Source organism: Dasypus novemcinctus, unplaced genomic scaffold (genome assembly GCF_030445035.2).
Source record: "Dasypus novemcinctus isolate mDasNov1 unplaced genomic scaffold, mDasNov1.1.hap2 scaffold_230, whole genome shotgun sequence".
NCBI lineage: Eukaryota > Metazoa > Chordata > Mammalia > Cingulata > Dasypodidae > Dasypus > Dasypus novemcinctus.
In genome coordinates this window covers 84,524-103,521 of record NW_026688198.1, presented here as the reverse complement: position 1 = coordinate 103,521, position 18,998 = coordinate 84,524, and the positions used below count along the sequence as shown (strand labels likewise).

General features: G+C 47.2%; 1 protein-coding gene across 3 annotated transcripts; it reads right to left on the bottom strand.

Moving 5' to 3' along the window:
- Window positions 1–6,173: 6,173 nt before the first annotated feature.
- LOC131277650 (uncharacterized) lies at window positions 6,174–17,286 on the bottom strand. 3 transcript variants are annotated; one of them, XM_058292713.1, is made up of 3 exons: window positions 13,136–17,286; window positions 7,964–8,072; window positions 6,174–6,713 (listed from the first exon to the last, which is right to left on the bottom strand). In XM_058292713.1, the coding sequence occupies exon 1, from the start codon at window positions 17,084–17,086 to the stop codon at window positions 16,169–16,171; it is 918 nt and encodes a 305-aa protein (XP_058148696.1). In that variant the 5' UTR covers window positions 17,087–17,286; the 3' UTR covers window positions 6,174–6,713; window positions 7,964–8,072; window positions 13,136–16,168. The 3 variants fall into 3 exon arrangements, with proteins under 3 accessions (XP_058148696.1, XP_058148697.1, XP_058148695.1); XM_058292714.1 differs by having other exon boundaries at window positions 7,983–8,072; XM_058292712.1 differs by having other exon boundaries at window positions 6,174–8,072.
- Between the last annotated feature and the right edge of the window lie 1,712 nt (window positions 17,287–18,998).

The window sequence follows — 18,998 nt, the reverse complement described above, 5'->3', positions numbered from 1 at the left end:
GTGCACCCCCCCATCCTTACAGATTTCAACGTGGGGCCCGCACACATTGCTGGATGCTGTCACACACTTAGACACACATGACCACACGTGCACGCCCTGTGTCATCACCCAAGCACTTGCAGATATGCTTTTCCAAATTCTCTCCTTGGGTCTCATTTTCCCACTCCTGAGTAGCCCTGAGACTTTGAGCAAATCTTTCCTAAGTGATTCTGTCCCTTTTCCAATGGGTACAACCCTTTTTTTGGGGGGGAGGGGTACTGGGGATTGAACCTGGGACCTCATACATGTGAGGCAGGTGCTCAACACCGAGCTACACCCACTCCCTGGTTCAGTGTTTTTAATCCAAGGGGGGTTTGAGAGGTGCCTACCTTTGGGGTTATGGTTTCAAACTCACCAGGGTTTCACCAGCGGTTTTAAGGCAGTCACCCCCAAAAAACAGGGGTTTTGACTCCAGATCAGCTTTTCTTTGGACTGGCCCTCACTGTCACTGAAGCAAAGGGCCAAAAGCAGCAGTGGAGATGCTGCCCCATGGCAGGTGGAGACTTCCTGGTTCCCATCCCTGGCCCCAGGGTGCTGTGACAGGAGATGAAATGGTTGGGGGAGGGGGGTGAGGAGGGGGCTCAGACTGAGGCTGCCTGGCTTGCCCCAGCACTGCCTCTAACAAGCTGTGTGACCTTGGACAGGTCACCTAACCTCTCGGTGCCTCTGTTGACTCGTCTGAAAAGGTGGATCATAATAGAACTTTCCTCCCAGGATTACCGGGAAGATTGAAGAAGGGGTCATGTGATAGTGAGTCAGCCCCAAACAGACCTGGTCTCCTCTTATTCTTTTTTAATTTTCATTTATTTATTTTTATTTATTTATTTTCCTCTTATTCTTGTTACATCTCAGTGGTGATCAATTCTTTACGAGGCATCACAGTCCTGACTGGGATGCCCTAGGGCAGCCCAGCTTGCCCGGGGCTGGCTGTCGAAGGACCTGGGGGCTTTCACTCCCTCCCCCACCTGCACCCCACCTCATCCCCCACACCCCACACCCCACACCCCACCAGGGCCTGACTCTGGGAGATGCTGATGTAATTGGCACAAGGTACGGCTTGGGCATCCTTAGTTCTTAAAGCTTCCCAGGGAATTCCAAAGTGCACTGGGGGAATTAGACCCTACACTAGGAGTTCTCAGACTTCAGCCTGCATCAGAGTCACCTGCAGGAGAGGGAAGAGGTTTTTTTTGTTTTTGTTTCTAATTCTCTCCCCTTCCCCCCTTCAATTGTCTGCTCTCTGTGTCCATTCACTGTCTGTTCATCTGTGTCCGCTTGTACTCTTGTCAGTGGCACCCGGAATCTGTGTCTCTCTTTGTTGCGTCATCTTGCTGCGTCAGCTCTCCGTGTGTGCGGCACCATTCCTGGGCAGGCTGCACTTTTATCGCGCGGGGTGGCTCTCCTTACGGGGCGCACTCCTTGCGCGGGGGGGCTCCCCTATGTGGGGGATACCCCTGCGTGGCAGGGCACTCCTTGCACACATCAGCACTCCACGTGGGCCAGCTCCACATGCATCAGGAGGCCCGGGGTTTGAACCCTGGACCTCCCATGTGGTAGATGGATGCTCTATCCGTTGAGCCAAATCCGCTTCCCAAGAGGGAAGGGTTTTGAACAGCCAGGCCTCACTCCCAGAGTGTCCGACTCAGTAGGCATGGGGTGGGCCTTGAGAATACGCATTTCTAGCAAGTTCCGGGGAGTGAGTGTAACTGGGTGGTTGAGCGCCTGCTTCCCATACACTAGGTCCAGGTGCAATTTCCGGTACCTCCTAAAAAAAAAGAAGAACCTAGCAAGTCCCCAGGCGAAGCGAGGCGGAGGCGGCTGGTACCGGGCCTGGCTTGGCGAGTCTCCGGTCGTGGGGAGTGGCGGGTGGGAGGGTCTCCTGAGACCGGAGCCCCCATTCTTCCCTTCGGGCTGTTCTAAGGTCACTCTTCCGGGACTCTCGGGATATCTTTTTCTCTGACTGAGCGTGTTGAGGGGCCGCCTCGGTTGAACCTCAAAGTGAGGGACCTGGGGTAGGGAGGTAGGGGGTGGGTCAGGGGGAGAGCTCGGGGCAGGGTCACAGCCTCAGGCTCCGGGAGGGGGGGGTCTCTCTCGCCCTGGGATCCGATGGGGGACCCTGGAGCCAACAGCCCTGGGTTCCAGCTCCCTTCCCAGCGTCTGTGAGCCTCAATTTCCTTGTCTGGGAAATGAAGTGAAAACTTGCCTCATCCTGTTCCCTAAAACGGTGGGTGGGCGGGCTGAGAGGAGGCAGGGTTTAGGGAGACCTAAAGGAGTCCCATTTTCAGGACGTCTTCATTTGAGAGTGTCCCACCTCCCCTTTGGCCTGTGGTTTCTTTTCTTCATATCGCTTTTATTTTTATGCTTGTTTTGATTTCTTTTGTAATTGTTTTCGGTCACGTAAAAAGTTGGTGACCCTGTGTTTGGGGGTCCCCGATGTGGGAGGGTTATATTAAGAGGGACATGCAAAGTTCAGGACCCTGCTCAGGACGCGCACTTGGAGGCGTGGAGCAGGCGCCTGCCAGCCTGTCACAACCACACCAGCACACACAGATGCACACGGACACCAAGACACGCACACCACACTCCCACGAGCTCCCACAACCCACCACCGCACGTTCCAGCACGCACGTCCAGACACACCAGCACACACACACACCCCATCACACACGGATCCTGACGAGGACTCACAGGTAAACTGAGAGGCACTCTGCTGCACACACACAGACGCCCACGTCAGGCGGTCACCATCGCGCACGCACAAATCCAGACCCGCACGCGCAGGGACCCCCCCCCCCCCACGCAGTGCAGGTCTGCAGCCCCTCGGACTCTCGGGCGCTTGCACACGCAGACCCACCCACCCCAGTCTGGTCCCAAATGGTCTTTTCCGCCCCACCTTGGCCCACCCAGGTCCTGCTGGGGCCTTGGGGAGCCTGGACCCCTTGTGTGCGTGGGAAGGCCGGGAGGGGACACGTGGCTGGAGGCCGGAGTCAGTCCCAGTGTGTGGAGGGCAGGGGGGGATACGGGAGGGAGGACCCCCTTCAGACTGGAGAGCACCCCACCCAAGACAGGCGGAGGGTCTTCTCTCGCAGGGCCTCACCCTGACTCCTCCCCTGCTCACGGCCCCCCTCCCTCCGTGCCTCCTTACTCCTTACGCCTGCCCCAATCTCACCCCCTCCCACAGCAAAACCCTCTCCCTCCCCTGCGCAGAACCTACCGTGGCTCCCCAGTGCTCTGGGCATGTGACCCAGGAAGTCCCTCGTTCCAGTCTAAGGCGCCAGATTGGGTCAGATGCCCCCTCTAGGCTGCCCCCAGTCCCCTGGGACCCTCTGTCCCAGTCCTGTCCACTCTGGGTCATCATTGTCTGGGGACGAGTCTGTCCCTCTCACTGGACTGTCATAGTCTCCACTGGACCTCTGGAACCATCAGCAGGGCTCGGGGGCAGGGAAGGGACTTGGGAATGTGCGTTGAAAGAAAGAATGAATGGGCGGCGGACTTGGCCCAGTGGTTAGAGTGTCTGCCTGCCACATGGGAGGTCCGCGGTTCAAACCCTCGGCCTCCTTGACCCGTGTGGAGCTGGCCCATGCACAGTGCTGATGCACGCAAGGAGTGCCCTGCCACGCAGGGGTGTCCCCCGCGTAGGGGAGCCCCACATGCAAGGAGTGCGCCCCGTAGGGAGAGCCGCCCAGTGAGAAAGAAAGTGCAGCCTGCCCAGGAATGGCACTGCACACATGGAGAGCTGACACAAGATGACGCAACAAAAAGAGATACAGATTCCTGTGCCACTCACTACAACAGAAGCGTCCATCCATCCATCCATCCATCCATCCATCTGCCCATCCAGCAAACCTCACACCCGTGGCTGAGCAGTTGTGATGAAGTTAGACCTGGTTCCAGCTGACATTTCAGGAGACCAATGTTCACTGCACAAGCAGCTGTTTAATGTAACAGCAGTTTCCTACCTGTCAACTCAGTGGACTGCAGTGTGACTATTAAAAAGCACGCACTGCGTTCCAAAGCACTGACCTGGCAAATGGCCACATTCTATTGCTGAGGAGGGAGAAAACAAGTTCCAGGATAGTGGGTCTAACACAACCATTTCTATCAATCACCTGGCGTCGAGCTGTCTCAGGAAGTGCTATCTATGTTTTCTTCCTCCTACGTAAACTTTTGCCGACAAATGCGATGAAAATGTTTGGATATAGGGAGCGAGTTCGTTTTGGCAAAGCCACTTTTGGGGGCATGAAAGCAAAACAAACATCAAAGTCCACCATACCCAGGGACTTGCATTTTCTGTAGCTGTTCTTCCTTAATTTAAAGTGGGGCAGGGGAAGCGGATGAGGCTCAAGAGAGTGGGCTTCCGCCTACCACATGGGAGGTCCTGGATTTGGTTCCCAGTGCCTCCTGGAGAAGGCGAGCTGGTGCAGCGGGTGGATGTGGCAAGCTGATGCAACGAGATGATGCAACAAAAGAGGTGCAAGGAGGAAAGACAATGAGAGATACGGCAAACCAGGAAGCTGAGGTGGCTCAGGTGATTGAGTGCCTCTCTTCCACAAGAGAGGTCCTGGGTTCAGTTCCTGGTGCCTCCTAAAGAGAAGACAAGCAGACACAGAGAGCACACAGCAAATGGACACAGAGAGCAGACAGCGAGCGCAGACAATGGGGGAGGGGGTGGGGGGGATAAATAAATAAAATAAAGGGGCAGGAGCACAGAACACAGTTCTGGAAAGAAAAGAAATCTCAGATGGACCAGGCAGAGAGGTGGGGATGGCAGGGGGCAGGCTTGACCTTCTGAGCAGGGGATTAGGAGATTGCCACCCCCACCTCCCCAGCCATCCCTTGTGTGCCCCTCCAGGGTGTACACACACGTGTGCAATGAGATATATTCTTTGTTCCACACAAATGGCATCCTAGTATACACTTCCCTTTGTTCCCTGTATTTTCCCCTTAGCAGTGTGTCTTGGAGTTAGTTTCTTAGCAGGTTTAGAGATGTGTCTTGGCTACAGGTAACTTTTGGGGTGGGGGTAACAGTTTTTTGAGTTATAATTCATATGACACACAATTCGTCCATTTATAGCATACGAATCAATGACTTTTAGTATATTCATGGAGTTGTGCAACCACTGGGGACATTTTCATTCCTCCAAAAAGAAAGCTCATGCTCCCTAGCTGCCACCCTCCCCATTTCTTTCCTCTGCACCCCCATCCCTGGCAATCACTGATGTGCTTTCCCTCTGTGGATTTGCCGATTCTGCATATGCCACACAAATGGAAACCTATACCATGTGGCCTTTTGTGTTTGGCTTCTTTCCTTCAGCATCATGTTTTCAAGGTCATCCACGTTGTAGCATGGATGTCGGAGTTGATGACCCGAGGGTATCGGGAATGAAAGACAAAGAAAGATTGGGTTCAGGCGATCTGAGAGCATTGATTTCTCAAGCCCATCAGACGACTTTATTGAGCCGAGGGGCTAGTGTATATACCCCTACCATGAGTGACATTCATCAATAAATCAAGTTACCTATTACCCTTACCTCATTCTCTATTAACTAGTGATTAATGAACACCAACAAACTTTACTGCAACTGTTATTATCAAAATCAGTAAATATACTCATAAATCCTGTTACTCAGGTTGTTCCATCCTAAATGTTCTTGTTCTGCCTGTAGGTGTACTTTTCCCAGCCATCTGCGCTGATAATTATAGGGGACAGCCTGACTGGTCAGTCCAGGAAGTGCCTTTACTTATCTGGAAACAAGATGCCTTTGTTTCCCACATTTCCCCCTTTTTGTTTTAGTCAGGGTGACTGTGTTTGTCTTAGGTTGCCCTTCTCTGAGAGTCTTACCCGTCATTGACTACCAGCCAAGCACACTGACCTAGGGGAACTTATTGCAATGTTTTTGCCAGGACCAAATTATTGGCCTGTCCCATGGAATCCACCTGGCGCAATCTCTGGCAAACACCTTTTCCCAAGCAGGTAACAACAAGGAGTGACAGGATCAACACACACAGCCCTATGTCTAAAGCTGATAGAAAATGCTGTGACTTCCACCAGTTTACAGGATTAAACTTATTTAAATGTGAAATTAAATCATTAAAGATATCCTTATCATTATCTATGTATATTTGATTATGAGACATTTTTAGAATCTTTTTCTGCAATTCTTTAATTTGTAATGACATATTTCCTTTGTGTCCTAGTAAATGATTCTTGATTTTATCCCACTGAAATATTGACATGTTATCATCCAAAGGAGTAATAGAAAAATTACTTTCATTCCAATCACATTTCAATCTTCTTAACAAATTTAAATTATAAACTTGATCTCCTAAATGTAAGACAGTAGATTCTAAGTCACTAACTCTACTATTCAATTCTTCATCAATGTGTTCTTGACTATGCCATAAGTCACTTGCATTCTTGTGCCAATCATGCACGTATTGCTGTGTTTGCATCATTTCATGCAACGCAACAGCAGCAGAGGCAGCAGCAGTGATGACACCAATGAGTCCCAGGATGCCAGCTATTAAAAGTCCCAAAAATCTCTTAGAACATTTCAACAGTCCTTGAGCCAAATGGAAAAGAAGATGACTCTCCGGAGATGACTGCTAAATCCGATTCAGTGCACCGGGATCCACACTCCTTGTCTTTGGTGAGCCATTGTGATAACATCTCCATTCTGTAAAATATTCTCAGGCAAGCAAGTATACAAAGTGCCATCCTTATAGAATAAAGCATTTTCAGTAATGGTAGCCTTCCCTACCACAAACACGTATGGATCTCTGACACATGATTGAAAATGATGAATTTGAGCTAAATGTAAATATTGACCATTCCTACTCTTATTACCATTCCATTCAGAAGTAGATGCCACTCCTAAGAAGACTTTCCATATTTCTTTTTTTTTTTTAAGATTTATTTATTTATTTTATTCCCCTCCCCCCCGGTTGTCTGTTCTCTGTGTCTATTTGCTGCGTCTTGTTTCTTTGTCCGCTTCTGTTGTTGTCAGCGGCACGGGAAGTGTGTGTGGCGCCATTCCTGGGCAGGCTGCACTTTCTTTCGCACTGGGTGGCTCTCCTTACGGGGTGCACTCCTTGTGCATGGGGCTCCCCTACGCGGGGGACACCCCTGCATGGCACGGCACTCCTTGCGCGCATCAGCACTGCGCATGGGCCAGCTCCACAGGGGTCAAGGAGGCCCGGGGTTTGAACCGCGGACCTCCCATGTGGTAGACGGACGCCCTAACCACTGGACCAAGTCCGTTTCCCTCCATATTTCTTTTTGATCATGGATGCCAGTGCTATTGCACCATGGAAAAGGAATCCATTTCCTTATAATTTTTCAAGCATTATTATTCTTAGTAAAAATTATTTCCTCATCCAAATCAAGGGATTCATGAAAGGGATATTGCATATTACTAATTTGCTGTCCTTTACTATTATAGACCATACCAAATAAATCTACCATTATACTTGTTGGGATTTCCCATAGGGGCACTCTCCCACACTATTCCATAGGAATCATTAAAAACGACAGATCCTCTTCCCTTATGGCATTCATACCATCTCTGTATAGCTCCAGCATTCCTTTTGGGACAATTATAGCTTGAATTCTTATATTCTTGATATTGATAAGAAGGGAATAAGGTTACAAACGATTTCATATTATTATTATTAAAAGTAATCATAGTTCTATTTTTCACAGTCATACATAATAGGTGGTTACCAATGCAAAGAGGTCAATAATCAAATGGAAGAAGAAGATTATAAATCCTTTGTCCTTCTTCTTGTGGTTTACGTGGTAACCTATCATCCACGGGCCCAGGAAATTTATGAGTTTTATTCGAATAAATAGGAAAAGAAGGATCTTTCCAAGTCAGCACTCAGAGTAATGGGGGATTAGGTATATAAGCCCAATATGTGTAATTACCATTGCCGGTTTCACTCACTATCATTAGAATCCATATGTGTAGACGACTCCACTTCTTCCGTCCTAGGTTTAATCCTTTTTGCTGGAAGCCAGATTTCTTCTCCATTTTCTGAAATGACAAGAGCATAACCTCGCCCCCATACTTTAACCTTGCCTTTTTTCCATTCATTACTGTAAACATATTTCCAAAATACTGGTTGATTCTCAGATTCTGCAACTCCTGTGGATGTCCGATAATGACCAAAATGACATTCTGCCAGTGTCATAGAATCATAAATGTTAATAAAATTTAAGGTAAATAAAACTTTAGCCAATTGACCTTTAGGTGATATCATACCATCATCTCCCCCTTTTTGTTTTAAAAGCATAGTCTTGAGAGTATGATGGCATCTTTCAACAATAGCTTGACCGTAGGATTATGGGGAATGCCGGTAACATGTTCAATAGCATATTTCGTACAAAAGGAAGCAAAGGATTTACAAATGTAAGAAGGTCCATTATCAGTTTTAATTTTCAGAGGGCATCCCATTACAGCAAAAGCAGAGCAGAGATGTGAGCGAACATGATGAAACCGTTCACCAGTTTGAGCAGTAGCCCACATGAAATGAGAATAAGTGTCAATACAACATGAACATATTGTAGTTTACCAAATGATGGTATGTGAGTAACATCCATCTGCCATAACTGATTAGGAGTCAAGCCTCCGGGATTAGTTCCAGCTTGAAAAGGGCGCGCTGATAGTGGCCCACAAGTAGGACAATTGCGAATAACCTCCTGTGCCTGTAGTTTTGTTAACTTTGGATATTTATTCCGCAGGCCTTTAGCATTAATGTGAGTTAAAGTATGATAATCACGAGCATTTTGTAAAAACTTTACTAGTAAGTTAGTTCGAGCATTATTTGCTGTCATAGGACTAGGCAAAGAGGTATGAGAACGTATGTGAGTAATGTAAATCGGATGCTGTTTTAGTCTAATGCGATGTTGCAAATTAGCAAAAAGTTGAGATAATTCATCTGTAGTAAAGATATGAGCTGTTTTAATATTCTTGACAGTAAGGCATATATATTTAGAGTCAGAGACAATATTTAATGGTTTTTGGAAGATTTTTAACACTTTAATAATGGCAGCAAGTTTGGTACATTGAGCAGATGTGAATGGAGTCTGCCAAGCTTGTTTTTTTCCTGTGGTAACGAATGCTGCTTTCTCATTACTATTTTTATCAGTAAACACAGTACATGCATTTTTTAAAGGTAGAGATTTTATAATCTTAGGTAATATCCAAGTAGTTTTTCGTAAGAAAGTAAGTAATTTTGAAGTAGGAAAATGATTATCAATAACACCTTGAAAGTCACTAATAGCAATCTGCCATTGAGGGTTTGTTACATATAAATGATGAATTTCCTCCTGTGATAACTCACAAATAATACGATCAGGATCAGACTTTTTAAGTTGCATTAAACACACACGTCTTTTTGCCAATATATTAATAATTTTCTGTAGATAACTTTGTAGTTGTTTTTGTCTATTATTAGGTAGGAAAATCCACTCCAAAACTCCCTCCTGCCACAGTAAAGCCGTAGGAGATTGCATAGTGGAAAATATAACTAAATCAACGTTTTTTTTTAGGATCAATTTGTGTTAGCTGTCTTTGTGAAATTTTTTTCTTCATTAAATTTAATTTTTGTTCTGCTTCTGCAGATAAAGAATGTGCACTAGTAAGGTTTGAATCTTCTTGCAGAGTTTGGAATAAATGAGTTACATGTAGTTAGGAATTTTCAACATAGGCCAAATCCATTTAATGTTTCTTAAAAGTCTTTGAAAATCATTAAGAGTGTTCAGTTTATCTTTACGGATTCGCATTTTTTCAGGCATAATATGAGTATTAGCTAATTTTATTTTTAAATAACAAAAAGGAGTTTCTCTTTGAATTTTTTTTTTTTTTTTTTTGCTATTTGTAAACCATATTCTGGGAGAATAATTTCTGCAGCTTGAAGTAACTATTGTAATATATTTTTAGAAGCATGAGCAAACAATATATCATCCATGTAATGGATAATCATAGCCTCGGGAAATTGTTCACGCAACCGCTCAAGAGGTTGATGCACCAATAATTGACACATGGTTGGACTATTCATCATACCTTGAGGCAAAACACACCAATGATATCTCTGCATAGGTGCCTGATTATTGATTGAAGGCACAGAGAAAGCAAATTTTTCTTTATCGTCATGATGTAAAGGAATTAGTAAAAAAACAATCTTTCAAATCTATTATAATGAGAGACCAATCTCTCGGAATCATAGATGGCTGCGGAACCCCAGGTGGCAATGCCCCCGTAGGGCTCATGGCTTTATTTATAGCCCTTAAATCAGTTAACAGCCTCCATTTTCCCGATTCCTTTTTTATTACAAATACTGGGGAGTTCCACGGACTATTGGAAGGCTCTGTATGTTTTTGCTCCAACTGTTCTTTAACTAAACTATGTAGGGCATTTAATTTTTCTACTGTTAGGGGCCATTGATCGACCCATACTGGTGTTTTAGTTAGCCAAGTAATTGGTATGGGACTGCCCTTTCTTTCAATGGCCCCTAAGATAAATTTGCCCATTCTGGACCAGCTGAGCTTAAAGGAAATCCAGTTCCCCTTCTATCTCCTTTTACTTCTAGTATTATATTGCATATCCATGTTTTAGCCTGCTCCGATAAGGTAGGAAAATGAATGAAAGCACCCCACTGACTTAACAAATCACGGCCCCATAAATTAATTCCCACATCAGCCACATAAGGTTGTATAGTAGATTTCTGTTCATCGGGGCCTAAGACATCAACAATATTAGTACTCTGATATACATCAGTCATTGTACCAACTCCAGTAAAAACAGTAGGTACTTTCTGCAGAGTCCAAGATTGTGGCCAATACCATTTAGCTATAATAGACACGTCTGCTCCAGTTATCTATTAAGCCAAAAAACACTTTTCTATTAATTGTAATTGTAGTTTCAGGTCTATCATCACTTACAAAAATTTGCCAATACATATATTTTCCTGTAGATCCAAACCCTCCTTTCCTTTTAAAAGGAAGAGCGGCAGGCTTATGATAAGGAAGCAATAATAATTGAGCAATTCATTGTTTTTTTTGTATTTGAATAGAACAGTTTGAACCATTATTTTTATTTCCTCTGTAAAATTACTATCTATAATTCCTACTTGCACCAACAATCCCTTCATAGTTAAACTACTTCTTCCAACTATAATACCCACTGTATCTTTAGGTAGGGGCCCTTTTATTCCCGTGGAGATGGTTTGAATGCCATCTCCTGGTGTTATACATTTAGTCTCAGTAGAAGGAAGATCTACTGCAGCACTGCCTTGAGTAGCCGCTCTTAATTCAGAGACTGGGATAAATGATGCTGACCGCTGCTGACAGGAAATCGGTCGGCCAGGCTCATGTTTTTTGTCTGAGGGCCCTGAGCTAGGCCCGCAAAGTGGTTTCCCGACTTAATGGGAGCCCCGTTCTGATTAGTTCTAGATCGACATTCATTGGCCCAATGATAACCTTTTCGACATACCGGACAGACTTCTGATGGAGTCCAGGATCCCTTTCCTGATTGACTTACATAAGATCTAAAATACTTTTGAAAATGCCCAAACTTTCCACACTTAAAACAATTCCCTTTTTTCTTTAGGTTATTACTTCCTTTCATGGCAGTAGCTAAGATTGCCATCTGGTGGGTGGTTGCACCAATATCTTGACAAGCTCATACGTAATCTTGAATAGACCCCCCAGCAGGCTTCAATGGTCGAATGGCTTTTTTACATTCATTATTAGCTTGATCAAAAGCAAGTGTTAACAAGACTAAATCCCTTGCTTCAGGTATCTCAATGGTTTTTATTAAGATATCGGTCAGACGAGCCACAGATTCCACGTAAGGCTCATTTACCCCTTGAATTATTTTTGAAAATGATTGCGTTGGCTTGCCAGGTGCACTAATGCGCCTCCAGTCTCCCAGGCACGAATTACGTACCTGAGTTATAGCTGATCGTCATACTGAAGCTGCCTTTGGACTCCTGACCATTCTCCCACACCTAATAATTGTTCTGCGGTAATAAGTATTGGTGGGTTGTGAGCGGCGTTTCTATGCGCAATCATTGTTGCTTCATCGGTCCACCAAGTTTTAAATTGTAAAAATTCAGCAGAGCCGAACACAGTTCTCCCCAACATTTCCCAATCCCAGGGAATCAGACGATCAGCTCGAGACAGGCCTTCCACCAATCCTACAGTATAGTGACTATGAGTTCCATACTGAGTACAAGCCTGTTTAATTTCTTTCAAAACTTTAAATGGAAGGGGTTCGTGATGAAAATATGCTCCTCCTTGAGGATTATTAGCATCTGGAGGAATTTGCTGAATTATAACTAGAAAGGCTGGTAACATTTGCATAGCATCAGGATCACCTTGACGCGATCCTTGTAATAAGCATCTCATTAACGGAGTTACAGGAACCGGATTAGGAACAAAAACACCTTTAATATAATGTTCTTCATTTGATATTTCTGGAAAGATTCCAGGAGTAAGAACCTGAGGCTCCAGAGGTGCTAAGGGGACAGGGTTACACAAATTAGGATAGATATTGGCTTTTGATATATTTAATTTTGACATTTGCTTAGTTAGAAATGGGTTCGTTCCTACCTCAGATTGAGGCTCATCAGCCTTTATCTCCTGCATGTCTTCTTGTTCATCACTCTGATGACCAGCATCATGAGTTTCTGGAGAACACACATTAACTTCTTCCTCATCTGCCTCAGAATGTAATGGATCTAATGCAGCTGCAATCTGTTGTCCTAAAGACCACACTGAAAGAGGTATGTTCTCACCTTTCTGATATGCTCTGTGTAAAGCTTTCATAACCTGTCTCCATTGCTTCAAATTCAAGAGATTTCTCCCTTGTGGCTGAAACCAGTAACAATGTTTCTGAACTAATGCAAAAAGCTCAAGTAAATCTCCTGTTTTTACTGTGACGCTAACCGTATGTAAAAGCGTTTTTAAAACTTGTGAATATTCTTCCAAGCATCCTGGTTGATTACCCATACCCTGATGCTAGTGGAAACAATATCAAAATATATTTACACATGGCAATGCTGAACCCGGGTTACTGCTGATTGTCGCTCTTACCTTAAAGAAGGCTTTTCTGTTTCCGCGTTCCCGATACTGTTGTGGAAGAATCTCTGCCGAAGTTACTGCCTCGGGCCCCACGTTGGGCACCACTTGTCAGAGTTGACCCGAGGGTATCGGGAATGAAAGACAAAGAAAGATTGGGTTCAGGGGATCTGAGAGCATTGAGTTCTCAAGCCCATCAGACGACGTTATTGAGCCGAGGGGCTAGTATATATACCCCTACCACGCGTGACATTCATCAGTAAGTCAAGTTACCTATTACCCTTACCTCATTCTCTATTAACTAGTGATTAATGAACACCAACAAACTTTACTGGAACTGTTATTTTCAAAATCAGGAAATATACTCATAAATCCTGTTACTCAGGTCGTTCTGTCCTAAATGTTCTTGTTCCACCTGTAGGTGTACTTTTCCCAGCCATCTGCGCCGATAACTATAGGGGACAGCCTGGCTGGTCAGTCCAGGAAGTGCCTTTACTTATCTGGAAACAAGATGCCTTTGTTTCCCACACATGGATCTGAGCTTCACTGCTTTTTATGGCTGAATAATATCCCATCGCATGGATCGACCACATTTTGCTTATCCATTCATCATTTGGTGGACAACTTGGGTTGTTTGCCCTTTTCAGTTATTTTGAATAATGCCGCTGTGAACATTTATGTAGAAGTTTTTGGGTGGTGTACTAGTCAGCCAAAGGGGTGCTGATGCAAAATACTAGAAATGGGTTGGTTTTTATAAAGGGCATTTATTTGGGGTAGGAGCTTACAGATGCCAGGCCATAAAGCATAAGTTACTTCCCTCACCAAAGTCTACGTGGAGCAAGATGGCTGCCATCATCTTGCAAGGGTTCAGGCTTCCTGGGCTCCTACTTTCCTGGGGCTTGCTTTTCTCTGGGTTCAAGGTTCTTTCCTTCATGGGGCTGGCTTCTCTTTCCTCTGTGAGTTTACTTCCTGGAGCTCCAGCTTAATTCTTCAGCATCAAACTCCAACATCAAAACTTCAACATCAGAAACCCTCAACTCTGTCCTTTGCCTTGCCTTTTATCTGTGAGTCCCCACCCACCAAGGGGTGGGGTTTGAGTGGGGACTCAACGCCCTAATCATAACTCAACCATGCCCAGGCACAGGTCAGATTGCAAGCATAATTCAAAATTTCTTTTGGAATTCATCAATTATATCAAACTGCTACAAATGGGCTGGTTTTCTGTCTCTCTCGGCTATATATTTAGGAGTGGGATTGCTGGGGCAGATGACAACTCTACCTTGAATATTTTGATGGCCTGCCAGACTGTTTTCCAAAGCAGCTGCAGCCACAGGTAACTTTTCAAGATGAGCTGTGTTTTCCCTGCCCTCCTCTCTACTGAAGAATTCTTACAAATCAAGACAAAGCAAGGGAAGTGGATGTGGCTCAAGTGATTGAGCTCCCACCTACCATAAGGAAGGTCTGGGTTCAGTTCCCAGTGCCTCCTAAAGAAGATGAGCAAGACAGCAACCTGACATGATGGGCTGGTGCGACGAGCTGACACAACAAGAGGCATACGGAAGAAAAACATAATGAGAGACACAACAAAGCAGGGAGCGGAGGTGGCTCAAGAGATTCGGTGCCTCCCTCCCACGTGCGAGGTCCCAGGTTCAGTTCCTGATGCCTTTTAAAAAAAGACCAGCACACAACAAACAGATACAGCAAATGCAAATAATGAGGGGGTGGGGAGAAATGAATGAATAAAATAAATCTTTAAAAAAAGCCCAAAAGTCAAAGCTGTCCTGCAAATTGTTTTCAAGGGAAACAATGGGGTAGGAATATTGAACAATTACTCAACTTCTGTTACTTTCTGTATAAGCCTCAACTAACTTTGATTTTACTGGATTCTTTCCATATTTTGCAACCACTCCCCACCTCTCCCACCCCAGTTCTGGCCGTTTGTGGAGGGTGCTTAAGGAATGACTGCTGCTACCCACTGGGCCTTATCGACAAAGCAGTAAATTTACTCAGCGAGAGTGTGCTGAGTTTGTGAGGTGGGGTATTTGATTTTCACAGCTGTGAAAAGCTCAGCACAACTAGCAGTGGTTAGGAGATGGCCTTTGTCACTAGTTCCTCTTCCTGCTGCAGCTGAACTATTAATAAAATGATTTGAGGCAGTTGTCTGGAAACTTAAAAATAACAGCAAGATGCTTATTTTGTGAATTCCATGTATTCCTGCTATTATTCTTTTTTATTATAGATGTGGGCTCAGGATGAAGAAATCTGGAGGGACCTACACCAAAATGCTAGTGGGGGTCCTCCTTGGGCAGGGGGCTTCTAGCGGATTTCTCCATAATGACCAGCCAGAGCTCATGGCTTCAAACAATGATCTCTTCCAACTCAGTGGGTAGACTGGCTCTTCTGTGGGCCTCCCCTGGGCCACTTGTGGGGCTGCAGTCAGCTGGTGGCCAGAGCTCCTTGGTTGATTCTCCTCTTCCCTCAGCCTCCTGGTGGTCCAGCTCGAGCTTCCTTGTAGCATGGCAGCTGAACAGAGAGGGAGGCAGCAGGCCTCTGAACGCACAGCACCACTGCCGCTGCATTCTGTTGGACACAAAAAAAGTCACAAGTCTTGCCCAGAGGCAAGAGGCGGGCGAACAGGCTTCGCCTCCTGGTGGGAGGAGTGACAGGCCCTGACGGGGTGGAGGGTGGGCGATTGCTGGCAGCCATCGTTGGAGGTAACACAATGCAGCATCTTTCTTTCTACTGTGTTTTCCAGAACATCTGCCCTGGGCATGTACTTGAAACATGTTAAAACAAACTTTGATCAGATGCAGGACATTATATATCCTGCCATAACACACTGAATGGACTGGGGGAGAGTGTAAACTACAATGTGAACTATAATCCATGCAGTGCACCAGTGCTCCAAAATGTATTCACCAAATGCAAAAAAAAGAGCAGTTGTATCTTAATCCAAAATAAAAAATAAAACAAACTTTGAGAAGACGTTGGCATAAACAAGCATCTGTAGAAATAAATGATCTAAGACATAAATTCTTGAATCTAGCTTTAGTTGAGGTGAGGGGTTTGTGGGAAGGTGAGACCAGACGTGGCCGGTTCTTGTGGGCTCTGCTGGGGGTTTGCCCTGAGGCTGCTGCGCTGAAATTGTTTAGCACAAAGAAGGGCTTTCCTCCATCTTGGAAAACCTGGGGGGGCAGGTATGTCGGGGTGCTGAGCCCTAACTGTGGGAAGAGATGAGGGTACCGGACCAGGGGGCTGTGTGGGAGGTGGGTGAAGGGAAGAGGGCCCAGGAAAAACCAGAGCCCCATCCTGGGTGACAGGGCCCGCGGCCGCCCCTGCGAGAGCACCCGGGAGGAGGGGCCGGCTGGGAAGGAGAGGACGCGGTGATGATTTCCTGTATTCCTCACCATGGCAACAGGTGTATGATGTTTTATCACAAAAGTAATACAGGAAGCGGATAAGGCTCAGTGGAGAGAGCGCCCGCCTACCATATAGGAGGTCCACGGTTTGACACCCATGGGCCTCTTGGCCGGTGTGGTGAGGCGGCCCACGTGGAGTGCTGCCGTGTGCAAGGAGTGTCACCGGGCACGGGGCGCCCCCCCGCACAAGGAGTGGTCCCCACGCAGGAGCGCAGCCCGCCCAGGAGTGGTGCCTCTCACACGGAGAGCTGACGCAGCAAGATGACGCAACAAAGAGACAGTATGAGATGCAGCGAACTAGGGAGCTGAGGTGGAGCGCGAGGATGATCGCCTCTCCCACTCTGGAAGGTCCCAGGATGGGTTCCTGGAGCTGCCTAATGAGAATGCAACAAACACAGAAGAACACACAGCGAATGGACACAGAGAGCAGACAATGGGGGGCGGGGAGGGGGAGAAATAAGAAAAAAATTAAAAAGTTACTGTAGACATGCCAAAAAAAAAAGAGTAATATATGCTCTTTGTGAAAATTCAGATAAATAGAAATCATGAAGGAGAAAATAGAAAACTGACTAGAACTCTTTGACCAGAAAGAAAATAGCCTCTCTTATTATTATTATTATTTTTTAAAGATTTATTTATATTATGATATCCCCCCCGGGTCTGTTCTCTGGGTCTATTTGCTGCGTGTTCTTCTTTGTCTGCTTCTGTTGTTGTCAGCAGCACGTGAATCTGTGTTTCTTTTCGTTGCATCATCTTGTTGTGTCAGCTCTCTGCCTGCGCAGCGCCATTCCTGGGCAGGCTGCACTTTCTTTCGCGCTGGGCGGCTCTCCTTACGGGGCGCACTCCTTGCGCATGGGGCTCCCCTACGCGGGGGACACCCCTGCCTGGCAGGGCACTCCTTGCACATCAGCACTGCGCATGGGCCAGCTCCACACAGGTCAAGGAGGCCCGGGGTTTGAACCGGGGGCCTCCCATGTGGTAGACGGACGCCCTAACCACTGGGCCAAGTCCGCTTCCCCTCTAACTATTTGGTCGTCCACTTACAATTGGCTATAGATGCACGTCCGGATTTGGATGTAGATGAGGAGAGACATGTTCACAGACAGGGACGCTGCGGCGGGCGGTTGCCCCCCACGCACGCACTCGCTAAACCCCGTCCGCGTCCTAACCCCTGCGACCTGGGCACCTGGCGTTGTTTGGACCGAGGGTCTCTGCAGAGGTGATTCATTAAGGCTCTGGAGACGAGCTCATCCCGGCTGACTTGGGTGCGCCCTGGAGCCAGCAGCTGGGGTCCTTACAAGAGAGGGCCCTCCTGCGCAGTGCTGATGCGCGCAAGGAGTGCCGTGCCACGCAAGGGTGTCCCCCGCGTGGGGGAGCCCCACGCGCAAGGAGTGCACCCGTGAGGAAAGCCGCCCAGCGTGAAAAGAAAGAGCAGCCTGCCCAGGAATGGCGCCGCCCACACTTCCTGTGCCGCTGAAGACAACAGAAGCGGACAAAGAGACAAGACGCAGCAAATAGACACCAAGAACAGACAACCAGGGGAGGGGGGGGAATTAATTAAATAAATAAATAAATCTTAAAAAAAAAAAAAAAAAAAAGAGAGGGCCCGGGGACACACGCGGGAGGACGGAGGCGGAGAGGCGGTGGCGCGGCGCCCAGCCCAGGAGCGCCCGGCGCCCCCTGAAGAGGCGGGGAAGCCCCCCAGAGCCCCCGGAGGGAGCGCGGCCCCGCGGGCGCCCAGGTCAGGCTCCCGCCTCCAGACTGTGAGAGGACCCGATTCCTGCTGCTCGAAGCCGCCGAGCTGGTGGCACTCTGCCAGGGCGGCTCTAGGAGAGGAGCGCAGGCGCGAGCGCAGCGATGGCTCTGGGGGTGCAGGCGGAGCTGTCGGCGTAGACAGGGTGCGGGCGCCCGCGGAGACGGACGCGGCTAAGGCTGCAGGTGGAGATGGAGACAATCCGGGGGCCCGGGGACCCGCTGCGGGATGGAGTGGACCCGGCCCGCGGCAGCGGCACCCCCAGGCACACCGCAGAGCCAGCCTCCCAAGGCGCGCCACAGTCAAACTCTCCAGGTTTTCCGGAAAATCCTAAACATCTGAAATCGCTTTCTTTCATACCCCCAGAGAGCCTGCTCCCCCCAAAATATGAGAACCAAACTCTGGTCTTTGTCTGGCGAATCCTGCTTTGCCCCAGCTCCCTGGAGCCCAGGAGAGAAGGGGCGAGGTAAGGGCTGGCAGAGGAGGGTCTAGGGGGGCGTGTGGGGTCCAGACTCCGCTGCAATGAGAGAGAAACTCCCCTGAATGGGTCATCTGGGAAGCTCTGGGGAAGAAGCTCCAAGAAAACTCCCTAAAACACCCCTACTTTACTGACAGAGGAGGGGAAATCAGAAAGCATAAGGCCCAAATACTTTTGATTCAGGGTTAGGGAAAATTGCAGTGTAAAGCAGACTGGGCAAATTAGAAA